At 34.1% G+C, this 12,623-nt stretch overlaps 2 protein-coding genes and 1 pseudogene across 2 annotated transcripts; 2 read left to right on the plus strand and 1 right to left on the minus strand.

Moving 5' to 3' along the window:
• The first annotated feature begins 467 nt into the window (after positions 1-467).
• Positions 468-4,838, plus strand: LOC105125585 (PAN domain-containing protein At5g03700-like; annotated as a pseudogene).
• Positions 4,751-6,465, minus strand: LOC105125434 (transcription factor DIVARICATA-like). The gene is made up of 2 exons (XM_011025872.1): positions 5,997-6,465; positions 4,751-5,223 (listed from the first exon to the last, which is right to left on the minus strand). The coding sequence occupies exons 1-2, from the start codon at positions 6,416-6,418 to the stop codon at positions 4,929-4,931; spliced, it is 717 nt and encodes a 238-aa protein (XP_011024174.1). The 5' UTR covers positions 6,419-6,465; the 3' UTR covers positions 4,751-4,928.
• Positions 6,466-10,664: 4,199 nt separating this feature from the next.
• On the plus strand, positions 10,665-11,772 carry LOC105125436 (germin-like protein 9-3). Its single transcript, XM_011025873.1, has one exon. It carries the CDS (start codon positions 10,977-10,979, stop codon positions 11,586-11,588), a length of 612 nt encoding a protein of 203 aa, XP_011024175.1. The 5' UTR covers positions 10,665-10,976; the 3' UTR covers positions 11,589-11,772.
• Positions 11,773-12,623: the final 851 nt, after the last annotated feature.

Here is a 12,623-nt window from a genome sequence, read left to right on the forward strand (position 1 = left end):
CGGTGGCTAGCTTGTTGGCATGGACCTAAACTTGGGGGTGGAGGCAAGAATCATCACAGTGGAAGGGTTTTTTTCTTTTTGTTAATATATGGATATTGATGCAAAGAGAGAGAAAAGAAATTAAACAGCCCAACCATGAAAGTTTTGTTCCAAAATATGAAAGTCATAGTAAGAATGTCTTGATTTTTTATATGAAAATTGAAACAATCCATGCATATTATTTGGGAAGAACATTGTTCAGATCTGAAAGTTTTATATTTGAATCTTTTATCCTTTTTAAATTAAAGATATTTTTTAAACTCACCTTCAACCGCGAAATAGCTAGAAGGATTTTAATCGCTGCAAATTGTTAATCAAGTGTGACCCTCCACTACTATTTCCATCCAAATCAACTGCGATCCACTGTGCCGCGATTGTCAGGGCTGTGAGGAGATGGGATAGCCCTGCACCTATGCAGTGGCTCTAGCATGGGCACAATCGTATCAGTTCGTGACCAATCAACACAGTTTTCTAAGATCTGGGTCCACAGCAGGCTCCCACAAAATCACGTTTTCGAGGCCCCCGATGCTTCTGTTCGCACCCACACCGTCCTTCCTCTCTTGCTGGAAATCGGAGTTAGGCTAGTTCATGACTACTGTCAGGCTCCAACCAGGGGACTTGAGCCACAACTAGGAGAGAACAGCACGGTTAGTTTTTTTAGCCCCCTCTAGTCAAAAAAATCCCAAAGGAATCTAACAATATTAATCAAGTTTACTAATATTATTCCGAACCATAGAACAACATTAGTTATGTTATGGCACCAATAATATATATATATATATAACGATGGAAAAAAACAAATATTTAAAACTATAGTTTTTGATAATTATATCTGCAATGTCGCAGTGATGTGGAGATTTGCTTTCGACGCCATTTGACGCCAGCCTCGTCATGTCTTGATAAAGGTGGGAAGGTTATTTTGCTATTACAGCGACCACCAACTAAGGTCACATGGGACACGCATGTACTGCCATGTAATGTTCGGCCCAAGATGCCATGCTTGGGGATTGTCATGTGGCAGCGCCGCCACCAAGTTGTGACTTTTAAGTGTCGATGAGAGTGACCATATTTTAAACTGACCTCCTCCTTTAGGTGCAAGCTCGTGCCACGCCTTCTGCCATGTGTCGAGCCTCAAGTATACAGATGGACACTGTTTTGGCAAACAAGGTTGCCTGTCCAGGCTAAACCAAGTGCATGTGACTCTATGCTATACGGTGTTTCTTTTTTGTTTGGTTTTTAAAAATATATTATTTTTATTATTGAAATCAACACATTAAAAAATTATTAATGTAATATTTTTCTTAATTAAATATATTTCTAAAACAAACTTGAACAATGTAGGGATATAATGTGGAACAACACCAGCAAGCAAGGGAGATACTGCAGCACTCAGAATAAATAAATAAACAAACAAGAAGAAAATTAAACTTTTTAAAGAGAAAATAATTGAATGATCCAGTAGTCCCAGAGCATGATTATTATTGGTACAGGGCTGGGGGTTCAGAAGGAGATGCAATAATCTATATCAATTATTATTTAAAAATAAATAAATTAAAATAATATTATTTTAAATAATTAATTAATTTTTTAACATGATCACAAGTTGACCTACAGAATAAAATCGAGTCAATTATAAGTAAGTTAGGAATGGATCAACCATTTTTAATTTGAGCTACCATATCATTTCTTATTTAATAATAACATACAATGTACTTCCAGAACCGTCATGATGTACTTAGGAAAATCATAATCATTAATTCTTTAAACCATGCTCTACGATCGTTGTATGGAGCTGCTGGAGATGTCGTTTTTTATTTTTTATTTTTACTCTTGGTCTAAAAAATAAAATAATTATACCCTTTTCCATTTATTTTTGATCATATATTGTCTCATACTCTCATCAGTGGGGAGCCAAGTTAGAGCATGGCCCTGTGCTGTACGTGAGTGAAATATTTCATTGCCGTCGACTTGTCGTAGGAGCACAAAAGCTCATCTGAAGCATGAGATTACCAAATCAATTATAATGAAGCCTATGGTCGCTCGGTCAAAACACATAAAGACATGGGCCTTTTCCCGACCACAACGTTTTTAAAGCTCCTTCCTCTTTTGTTAAACAAGTAATTGTTGGATTATGGTAGGGTCAAATAATTAGTGTCGGGCAACCAGAAATTATTTCACTGGCACCTGAGAACCAAGAGCAATGTGCTGCCTCCAGGTGTATAAAACGAAGTAGCGTGTTTTCTTCATGGCAATGTGTTTTATAAGTAACTCTATGACCTAGGTTAAAATTATTGTATCATTCATGCTGTTGCAGTGTTTGGTTATTGTCTAAAATATATAATTAAAATGCAGCCGACATGATTTCTCCTGTATTTCTACTTTAAAATAGCATAAGTTTATTTTAAAATTGTTAATTTTTTATCAACGGATGTAGAAACAGGGAGGAGTGCTTTTCTGTATTTATCTTTGTGATGGTTATATTTATCTCAGTTAGTGGGGTAGACCATATGGAGATTTCTATAAAGCATATAAAATTATAATTTATTTTTTAGATTTCACTTACTCGAGTCATTAAAAATTTATATAATTGTTAGTTTTAAAATTTATAAAATTAATTAAAGTATAACTCAAACATTCTAATATGTTAATAATAGTAAAAAGAAAAAACCAAAAGTGGAATCAAATGGTGGCAATTGCAGCTCCATGACCTCCCACATCGTAGCCATTGGTCCAATCTATTGTCATTTACAGCGTCTTGTTCTGGTTAGCAACAAGACGAGGAGGTAACAACAAGAAAGCCTAACCCAACACAACCCGCATCAAGACGCGAAAAGGTCGACTGCGAAAGGAGAGGGCCTAGCCTGGATATGAACGAGCCATCAAAGGCATCTCTCTTGACATGCAATATCAAACCCATCTCCCTTCCTAATAGTTTTCTAGATTGTTAGTCCATGGATGTAAAAAATTAATAATATCCAGATGTTATAAATATTCTTCTAATAAAAAAAATTATATGAAGATTGATTTAATTTTACCTGATTATCTTCTTGGATTTAAAAATAATTTAGATAATCAATAAAAATATAATATATGACTAAAAAATTTTCAGATAATATTATTTTTTCAAATATCAAAATAATAACATATTAAATCGACTTACTGAATCTATTGAGTCATTAAATTGTGATAATATTATAAAAAAAATAAAAATATAATTTCAATAAATTAAATATTAAAAGATAAAATAAAAAAATTTGAGTCAAATGAGAAAAACCCAAATTAAAGTTTAATTCATAGCTAACCAGCGTTAAATAATGAAATTAAAAAATAAATAAAATCAACCGAGTTAATCTAACAAACTAATATAGTGATAAAATTGCGATCATTCTATAAAAAAATAAATTATAATAAATTATAAATTTAATTTTTAATATATTAAATATTACAACCCCGAGGGTAAAGTGATGACCCCTTGTAAAGTGATCACTAATAAAAGCATATCTTTTTTAGTTTTTGTTTATAATTCCTCGATATAGTTTAGTTTTTATCTTAGATAAAAGAGATGCATAGAAATCTCTTTATTTTTTAAGTTTTAAAAGATAAAAAATCACTTCAAATCTATCTTAAAAATTTAATTTTACCATGTTGTAATACCTGGTCCACAAGGGACGACATTCTGGCAAACAGGAACGTTCCAACAAGGTGGCGGCGGAAGAGTTATTCTCCCCGGCTCCTGAAACCTACAATTACAGTTATCTTGCAAAGTTTCGTCTTTCCCTCAGATATCATCGTCGAGAATAAGAATTTCACTTCTAACATGTCTCTCGGTTCCGTCCAATGGTGTCTACTCCATGCGCCTAGGAGAGATGATTCCATTGGCTTATACGGCACAGTTCAAAGATGCAAAAGCAGCAATCGTGCTGGAAACACAGCACTAGAAACTAAAGAGGAGGTTGTTCAAGGACAAAGTTCGATCCTTTGCCCGTTTCGAACCCAATAAGTTTTGGGGCATGTACCAAGTGGGGTAAACCCCAGTGGATATTCAAATATTCAACGACTCTCATCGTCCTATTGTCAGATTCCTGATTGCCCAGTTAGAACGGGATGGCAATCTCAAAGGTTATTACTGGGCTCGAGCTCATGCTCAAACCGACTGGGTTTTGGACTGCCAGGCTATTACTGAAATCCGTGAGTTGTCTAGTCCCTTCGGTCCTTACGGTCTGTGCAGACCTGTGTCGGGTCCTCCTGTCTGGATAGCCGGGACCCAGGTGGACACTTGGGTCGTTTAAGGGCGTCGATGGTGATGATCAGTCCGGTGATTTTTGCAGTGGGAATGATGATATGGGTTCTGAGAAAGAAATAGGTGGAGTTACCGTCTGATAAATTGTCGAGTACAGACAATGGTTGTCATGCTTGATTCGGGGACCGACGGTGTAAGAGTTGGATTGTTGAATCATCTTCCGTCTACATATGTACAGGCACTTTATGTGATAAATTCAATAGTAGTTCTAGTGGTAACAGGGGAAGGAACCGGGGCAACGACACTTTCTAGTTAACTCCTAAAGTGGCTGAGGCCTTTGGCAACCTTTAATCAATGCTCCCCTGTGATCCACAGCGATCAGAAAATTAGTTGTGGACAGTCATTGAAGTCCATGAAACCCTCCGGCCAACTAATTTTAGCGCTTTGTCACTACCCCAATCAAAGGCACGATTGACAATAAGAACAGAAAATTTTAATAACTCTCAATTTTGTTTATACAGCATCTGCCTACAGCTAAAATGAACACCAATCGACTATAGCGACGAAACACCAATAACCTAAACAATAACAGATTTGATTGAATGATAGACGCGGGTAGTACAATGATGTTTACACTAAATAACCATTTTTACATTTGAAATCTAAAGTTTTGATAACCCAAACCCGGTGGCCCGTCTTGATTAGTTGGAGGGCCAGGCGGAGAGTTCCAATGATCATCAGCTGAAGGACCAACAGTATTGTTATCCACTGAGGTAATGTCATGAATGCTCGATCTCTTCCTCTCTTTCTTCACCGAATTCTGGCGGAGGAAGTACTTTTGTGCATGGCTAGCTACTTGTGTTGGGGTTCTGGTAATGACCACATTCCTTGAGATGCTCCTCCAATCACCCTTTCCAAATTTACTCAATCCAACCAAAAACAGCCTGCAACAATTCCATTAGAGTCCCAATTGCCAGAAATTCAAAAATCAGAAGATGGCAGTTTAAACATTCAAACATATAACATTTTATTATCTGAATCTTCTTCACAGAAGTTATCCTCAACTCAATCCTATCAAAAACAGCTTGAAACAATTCCATTGGAGAGTCGACTGCCAAGATTCAAAAACCAAAAGATGATAGTTTAAACCTTTAAACACATAACACTTTATAATTTGAATTTTTAGCTTATATGTAAATAAAAAATCGACTGACAACATTCGTTCATCCAACCCCTCACAATTCATTCTTACCCGGAACAGAGCTCTCTGGGGTTTTTCCCTTTTCTATCCCAGAAGAGGTCTCGCGGCATTTCCTACTGCTAACTCTATGCAAAACTTCCTGTCTACTACCCTTGATCTAAGGTTTCCATGACAGCTATACAACTACACACAATGAGCTTAAAAAATTGCATCTTAAAAGAAATACACTTCAACAGCCAGCATTTACCCTTCGTAGACTCATCTACCGCACAAGATTTTGCAGGCAGCTCCCAGCATTTACCCTTCGTAGACTCATCTAGCGCACAAGATTTTGCAGCCCATCATCAACAAATACTCAGATTACCCATATAGATATTTGCTTCAAAACACAAAAACTTGCAGAAGATGTTGGATAACAACTCACACTTCTTAAATTCCGAAACAAATTACATACAAAAATTCAAACTTTTTAAAAATTATGAACAAAGATTCAAAATCCATTACACACAAACTCACTTGTGTTCATCCTCAGTCCATGGTGTGCCTTTCTTCCGTTCCGTATCTTGCTTTGCCTTGCCACCAAAACAAATCTGACCAGACGGCGGCGCACGCGCAGCGACCATCCGGCCGGCGCCGTCGCCGTCGCCGCCGCTGGATTCCCAACTCACAGATTCATCATCCCTATAAGTTGGCAATTCAACACGGCCCGAATCAATTGCAAGAACGTCGTGAACCAGAATATCATAATGTTCTTTCACTTCCCACGCTGATTTTCTGATATGGTTTGCAATGCTCTGCCACCGATCTGGCAAATTCTCGGGGAAAATAGTTAGAGCCTGTTCAAAAATCTTGTCTTCCTCGCGAGTCCAGCGAGTGGCGGCTGTGGCATGAGGTGACTGAGTCAAGCACCGAGTTTGAAAGCTAAAGTCTTGATGCATTTTTGGTTTCGGATGGGGGTTTGGTGGGAGAATTGAGATGATGTTAGTTTATAGTGGGGATGGCAAAGGGTTTTGGACTTTTGTACAGCTCACCTCTTCTTTGAATTCAACACGTTTTTTCTTTTATTGGTTCCCCTTTTCTCGTTTCTTCGTTTTTTACTTGAATTAGGATGTCTTCTTTTTCTCTTCTTTTTTTTTTTTTCTTAAAAAACATATTTATTTTTAACACCCGCAGTAATGACTCGCTAATTCAAAACCTAGTTTAAACTTTCTTTTCTTTTTCTTTTTCTTTTTCTTTTTCTTTTTTTTTCCTGAGTTGGATAAATATTAAACTAGTCAAATGACAAGATTCAGTCGGCCAGCTTTAAAATCCTTTTTTCAATTTTTGTTAAAAACAGCCGTATTTTAAAATAAATTTCTAGTTTTAAAATTAACATGACAAACTTATAATCTAAAAAATAAAAATGTTATTTTAGAATAAAGCTAATAAATACAATTTTTTTAATCTATTAGATCCAGGTGAGACTTTTTATTTTAAAAAAAAAATCAATTTCAGCCAATACCATCGTTTTTTTTTTCCCAACACAAAATTGGCTGCGAAATGTGTGGTTGGCTAGCGCTGCGCAAGCCAAAAATAATTGCCTCACTGTAATTGATTTTATTTTTTGTTTAATGGAATTTGATTAATTACAGCCATTTTATTGTTAACAGCCTTCACTTTAATTAGGATAAGAATAAAATAGAGTGCGTTCACCTTTTTTTTTTTTGGTCAGTGCAGAGACTAATTAGTGTTTGTGATCATTTCTCTAAATTTACTCCAGCCGAATTCTCAAGGAAAAACAAAAAACAAAAGAGTAAAATAAACAGTATGAGTCGAAATATTCCCATTATTTCACGAGTAACTGTTATTTTTGTACTCTATTTATTTAAATTAATTTATATGTGCTAATTGACAGTCACAGCAGCATCGATGTAATTTAAATAATTTTTAAAAATAATAACAATTTACAGAAATGGCAATGAAAATCATACAAATTTAGTAGTGAATTGATATTTATACACACACGCACGCGTGATTTAATTAAATAAATAAAATAAATTATTCATATAATAATAGAGTTATTTCCTAGAATATATAGAACATATTTTTTTTTATAAAAAAATCTATGCATGAAATAGTTTTTCAATCATGAAACCAAAAATATCTCCATGCCATCACGGCACTGTAAACCCAGGAGAAGTGATAAGCACATGAATATTTAAATCAGTCAGTAAAAAACAAAAGAAAAAAGCTACAAAAAAAGGATGTTTTCTACTATGATCTATCATTTTTTGTACGAATCCTAAGTTCTCATGATTCCCCCTTGTCCTCTGCCATAGTCAATCCTATTCAATCGAACGCAAGCCATGATTTCAAAATAATTGATCATGATTTTAGAATAGGATTACTGGTGTGTTTTTTTCCTGTCATTATTTGACTAATTTATATATCAATTCGGACTGACTTAGTTTATATATCAATAAGAATTAAATTGATTTTTTAAATTATTTTAAAAAAATCTTTGATAATCTAATTTAATATATTATTTATTTTCTGTGTTATAATGCGAGTCATAATAATATAAAAAATAAAAGTTGAGTAGAAAAGGAATATAAGCGGTGAAGCTCACAGAGATTTATTTCTGAAAATTTTCTCCGTTCTCTTGCAGCGGTGATTTTTTAGAATCATTTTGTATTCTGGGTTGGCTTTGCGATCAAAACTAATTTCTTTTATTGGTTTAATAAAATAAAAATTCCATGTATATTAGAATTAGGAGAGTCCTGAAAATCTTATTCTTCCTTATCCAACATTTAATCAAGTACGAATCTAAGAAGAAAAGCAAATATACACGTGACAGGCACATAATTGAGGGGGAAATTAGAAAGTGAATTTAATTTTTAATCAGAAATTTATAATCTAGAATTTCATAAAAAAATTAAATAGTCTAATATAAAATTTACTAAAAATAATAGGTCAACCATCTATAAATTTATAGATTTGTTGTAATTACAAAGACCGTATTTTAAAGGGCTAAACTACTAAGTTAACTCAGTAATCTAAAACTTAATTTAAATTGAATTTTATTTTAAATTAATATCAACTTGATAAAATCTAAACAACCTATTAAATTAACTCGTAACTTGATTAATCAAACCAGTGATTAAATCTAAACAACCTATTAAATTAACTCGAAACTTGATTAATCAAACCAGACACAAAGTGAGTCTAAAGAATAATAATAAAAAATGATATTTTAATTAATTTATTTTAGATATAAATACTTGATTTATAGGTTGACCAATAACATAGAAATCACTTGAATTGAATACCAAACTGATCTCACAACTATAACAGAAAGAACTTTATCTCAAATTTGAATCAAGAAGAAGGATAAATTAGATTTATTTTCACACAATTAAAGACCAATTATTCAAAATTGTTTCCCTTTCCCTTGAATTTGAACAGATTTTACAAAGTCTTCGATCTTTATTGCCAAAGACAATCTTTGGCAACTGACCACCACAGGCCACCACCCAATTTTATCTCACTCACTGTTAATAAAGACAAAGCTACTTGTCTTTTGTCATAGGCCATGCGCAACCATCATGGAATTCAGGTGAAAATGGGTCACGGCTTACCAGATGGAGGTGCTCATCTTTATGGTAGTGTCGGCAAGCGGTCACCGCCCTGTCGGTCGGAGGTTGACGTCTGGTGCCTCTCGATGTAGCAGCTGTCACTTTAGAATAATTAATAATAACAAGCCGTGCCCCGCCAAAGCTTTTCTCCTTTCCTTTTCAAACGGCCAGTTTTAGTCTTGTTGTGCATTTCAAGTTCTCTATCCACGTGGCGAAATGGGTACTTGGCACGTGTCTTCCACTTGGAATCTTGGCTCGAAAGCAGCCCAAATACAGAGTTTTGGATAACCTTAATTTGCCACGTCAGATATTTTATTATTATTATTACTGGGATAAATCTGGCTTCTAGACTTGCATTTGGATATGGATGATGGACTCTAATATTTTTTTTTTTTTTGGTTGACTGGGAGCGGCCAGGGTGTGTATAACGGCTGTTAAACTCAATTTAGTTCAATTAACAATTCTGTGTTTCGAAGTTTAATTTGAGTTAAATTTTCAAATAAATTAAATGAAAACTAAGTTATTAAAATCTAGTAGATATATAATTAGATGGAATCGGGCTAATTTAAAAAAAAACATTATTTAAATAAAAATAATTAATTTACATTAATCTGGTATCTATAAATTACATCAATTACTTAATAATCTAAATCTATTTTCAAAACTAACCTTGAGACTGGTTTATTAACAGGTGAATTTAAAATTTTATATTTGAAAAATCAATATTATTATAAATTTCAAGCTAGTTTGATATTGCGGTTTGAAATAATATTTTTTTTTTATTTTTGTAAATAAATTTTTAACATTAATATAACAAAATAACCTAAAAAACATAGCTTCCACCTACCAAGATTTTGATTTTAAGTAACCCTTTGTATCATACACAATAGAAACCAGTCGAGGTTGATACCGTTGTTGGTGAGCCAAAAACAAATCAGATTCAGTAATGAAAATGGAAGTAGAAAGAGACAGGCTTTAGGGAGGGAGGGGGTGTGGTTCCCGATGACATGGTTTTTATTGAAAGAATCGCAGCTATTGATATTACATGCTTCTTCAACATATCACTGTCGATCTTGATGTGCTCAAAAGTCCGAGGTTGTGTTTGAATAATTCTCTGTGGATAAGTGCCCCCGCTCTTTCTACACGGCTAAGCAATTGTATATTTTTCGTTTTCATATTTTTTATTTATTTTAAATTAATGTTTTTTTAGTGTTTTTAAATTTTGTATATTAATATTAAAAATAATTTTTAAATAATAATAATAAAATATCATTTTAATATATTTTCAAATGAAAAAACCTTGAAAAGCAACTAATTAACTACTATGTTACGGTAGTATTTGGTATTGGTGTCATTTTAATATATTTTCAAATGAAAAAACAACTAATTAACTACTATGTTATGGTAGTATTTGGTATTGGTATTGTATAGATTGATACTTTTCTAAGAATGTATTTTATTTATAAATATATTAAAATAATATTTTTTTATTTTTTAAAATTAATTTTTGATGGAGGAACGGTGTAAATTAAGGGAAGACTGAAAACTACAAGGTGCAGGCGTAGGAGACAGCTGGTACTGTTGGAAACTACAAGGTCATTGTTTCAAGATCATTACTAAAATTGTATGCTTGTAATTGCGTGTTTAAGCTGTCCTGTTGCCTTGTTTCCTGTTGAAGCAGGGCAGAGAAACCTAGAGAACCTCATCAATCACAGCTGGCCATCATGCCAGCAATTGACATTGTTAATGCATGCCGAACAATGTTCAAGGGCACCAGTATAAGTGCCTGATGCAGCGGTATTGATCGGCATTCAGCACTGAAAGCAAAAATCATCCATTCTGCTAGTTACTCAATTTGCTGGAAGTAAATATAAGCACTGACATGGCCTCAAGCTTGATAAACGCAGTTCTTTTTGTGACATTCATTGCTGTGGTCACAGCAAGTGATCCCGATATCATCACCGACTTTGTAGTCCCGGCAAATCTAACAAACATTGATGGGGATTTCTTCACCTTTACCGCCCTCAGAGGCTTCTTTGATAGCGACTACCCACCGAACTTCAAGGTGACAAAAGCTGGCATGGCAGAGTTCCCAGCTCTTAACGGGCAGAGTGTTTCCTTCGCTGTCCTTGAGTACCCGCTCGGCACAATCAACCCACCTCACATCCATCCGCGTTCTGCTGAGCTCCTCTTCGTTGTCGACGGAAGCCTTGAGGTTGGCTTCGTCGACACCACCAATAAACTTTTTACCCAGACTCTTCAACTCGGTGACATGTTTGTGTTCCCCAAGGGACTCGTGCACTATCAGTCTAATGCCGATCCCCAGAACCCTGCCACAGCTATCTCTGCCTTTGGCAGTGCAAATGCCGGCACTGTATCTGTGCCCACAACTGTGTTTGCTACTGGCGTTGATGATAATATCCTGGCCAAGGCTTTTAAAACTGATGTTGCTACTATCCAGAAGCTCAAAGCAGGCCTTGCAGTGAAGGCCTAACATGATCCTGGTTTTGCTATTCTCGGCATATATAGTTTTACTCACTTGTTCTACCTGATTGTTTTTTACCCTTTTCATTTGAGTTTCAGCAAAGAAAGAATGAATCTTGTTTAATAAAACAAATTATTTGGTGATCTTATTTCAAAGAAGTGGCGGCTTCAACTTGAATCCTACTTTATCTAGATATCAAAAGTGACTTTTGCGTTTTCTTTACATGAGCTGTACTCAAAGATACATCCAAACGTTTTAAGGTGAGGTCTTAAGTTGTATAATCATCAAAATGTTACCATGTTTAATTTAATACTCAAAGATACATCCAAACGTTTTAAGTTGAGGTCTTAAGTTGTATAATCATCCAAATGATACCATATTTAATTTAAAATTTTAATAATTTTTTAAAATATAATTTATATCATTATTTGAAAACTAGCAAAATCAATATAAAATAGTACTATTTTTATGAAATATAAGTTTATCAATGATTCGTAGATAACAATGCTTAAGTAACCCTTAAAATGAATCACAAAAAAAATAAAAATCATTCAAGAAGGAACCAAAGAGGAATGATCTTGCTGTTACATAAGGCTAAATGTAATTGCATTGTGGTATTTGGTAAATATTTAAGTCTATTTTATTATTTTTATTTATGTTGAACTGTTTTAATTGAAAGAGATGACGTAATTTGGCTCAATCTTTTATTCTTTGATTGGAAAACCAAGTCCATTTGAATTTATTTCGTTGTTTTATTATATTTATTTGAGTTATTTATGCCAGATAGATTTAATTTTTTTCTGTAAATCTTCTTTCTTTTTTTCATTGTTACGTTTCAGTTTACCATGGAAACCAGGTTTTTGCCATGAGATAAAACGAAGAAATGCACTAAATGGGGAAAACCAAGTCCATTTGAATTTATTTCATTGTTTTATTATATTTATTTGAGTTATCTATGCCAGATTTAATTTTTTTCTGTAAAGCTCCGAAATGCACTAAATAGAAGTAAAATCACCAAAATTCCTTCTTTGAGCTGTGATCACA

This window comes from Populus euphratica, unplaced genomic scaffold, assembly GCF_000495115.2.
Source record: "Populus euphratica unplaced genomic scaffold, PopEup_1.0 scaffold22.1, whole genome shotgun sequence".
NCBI classification, from domain to species: domain Eukaryota; kingdom Viridiplantae; phylum Streptophyta; class Magnoliopsida; order Malpighiales; family Salicaceae; genus Populus; species Populus euphratica.

Excerpts from the sequence above, each read along its gene's own strand:
- LOC105125434 (XM_011025872.1), bottom strand. The coding sequence starts at position 6,418 with ATGCATCAAGACTTTAGCTTTCAAACTCGGTGCTTGACTCAGTCACCT. Across the intron at positions 5,224-5,996 it reads TGGACTGAGGATGAACACAA|GCTGTTTTTGGTTGGATTGA; the intron begins GTGAGTTTGTGT and ends GAATTGTTGCAG.
- LOC105125436 (XM_011025873.1), top strand. The coding sequence starts at position 10,977 with ATGGCCTCAAGCTTGATAAACGCAGTTCTTTTTGTGACATTCATTGCT.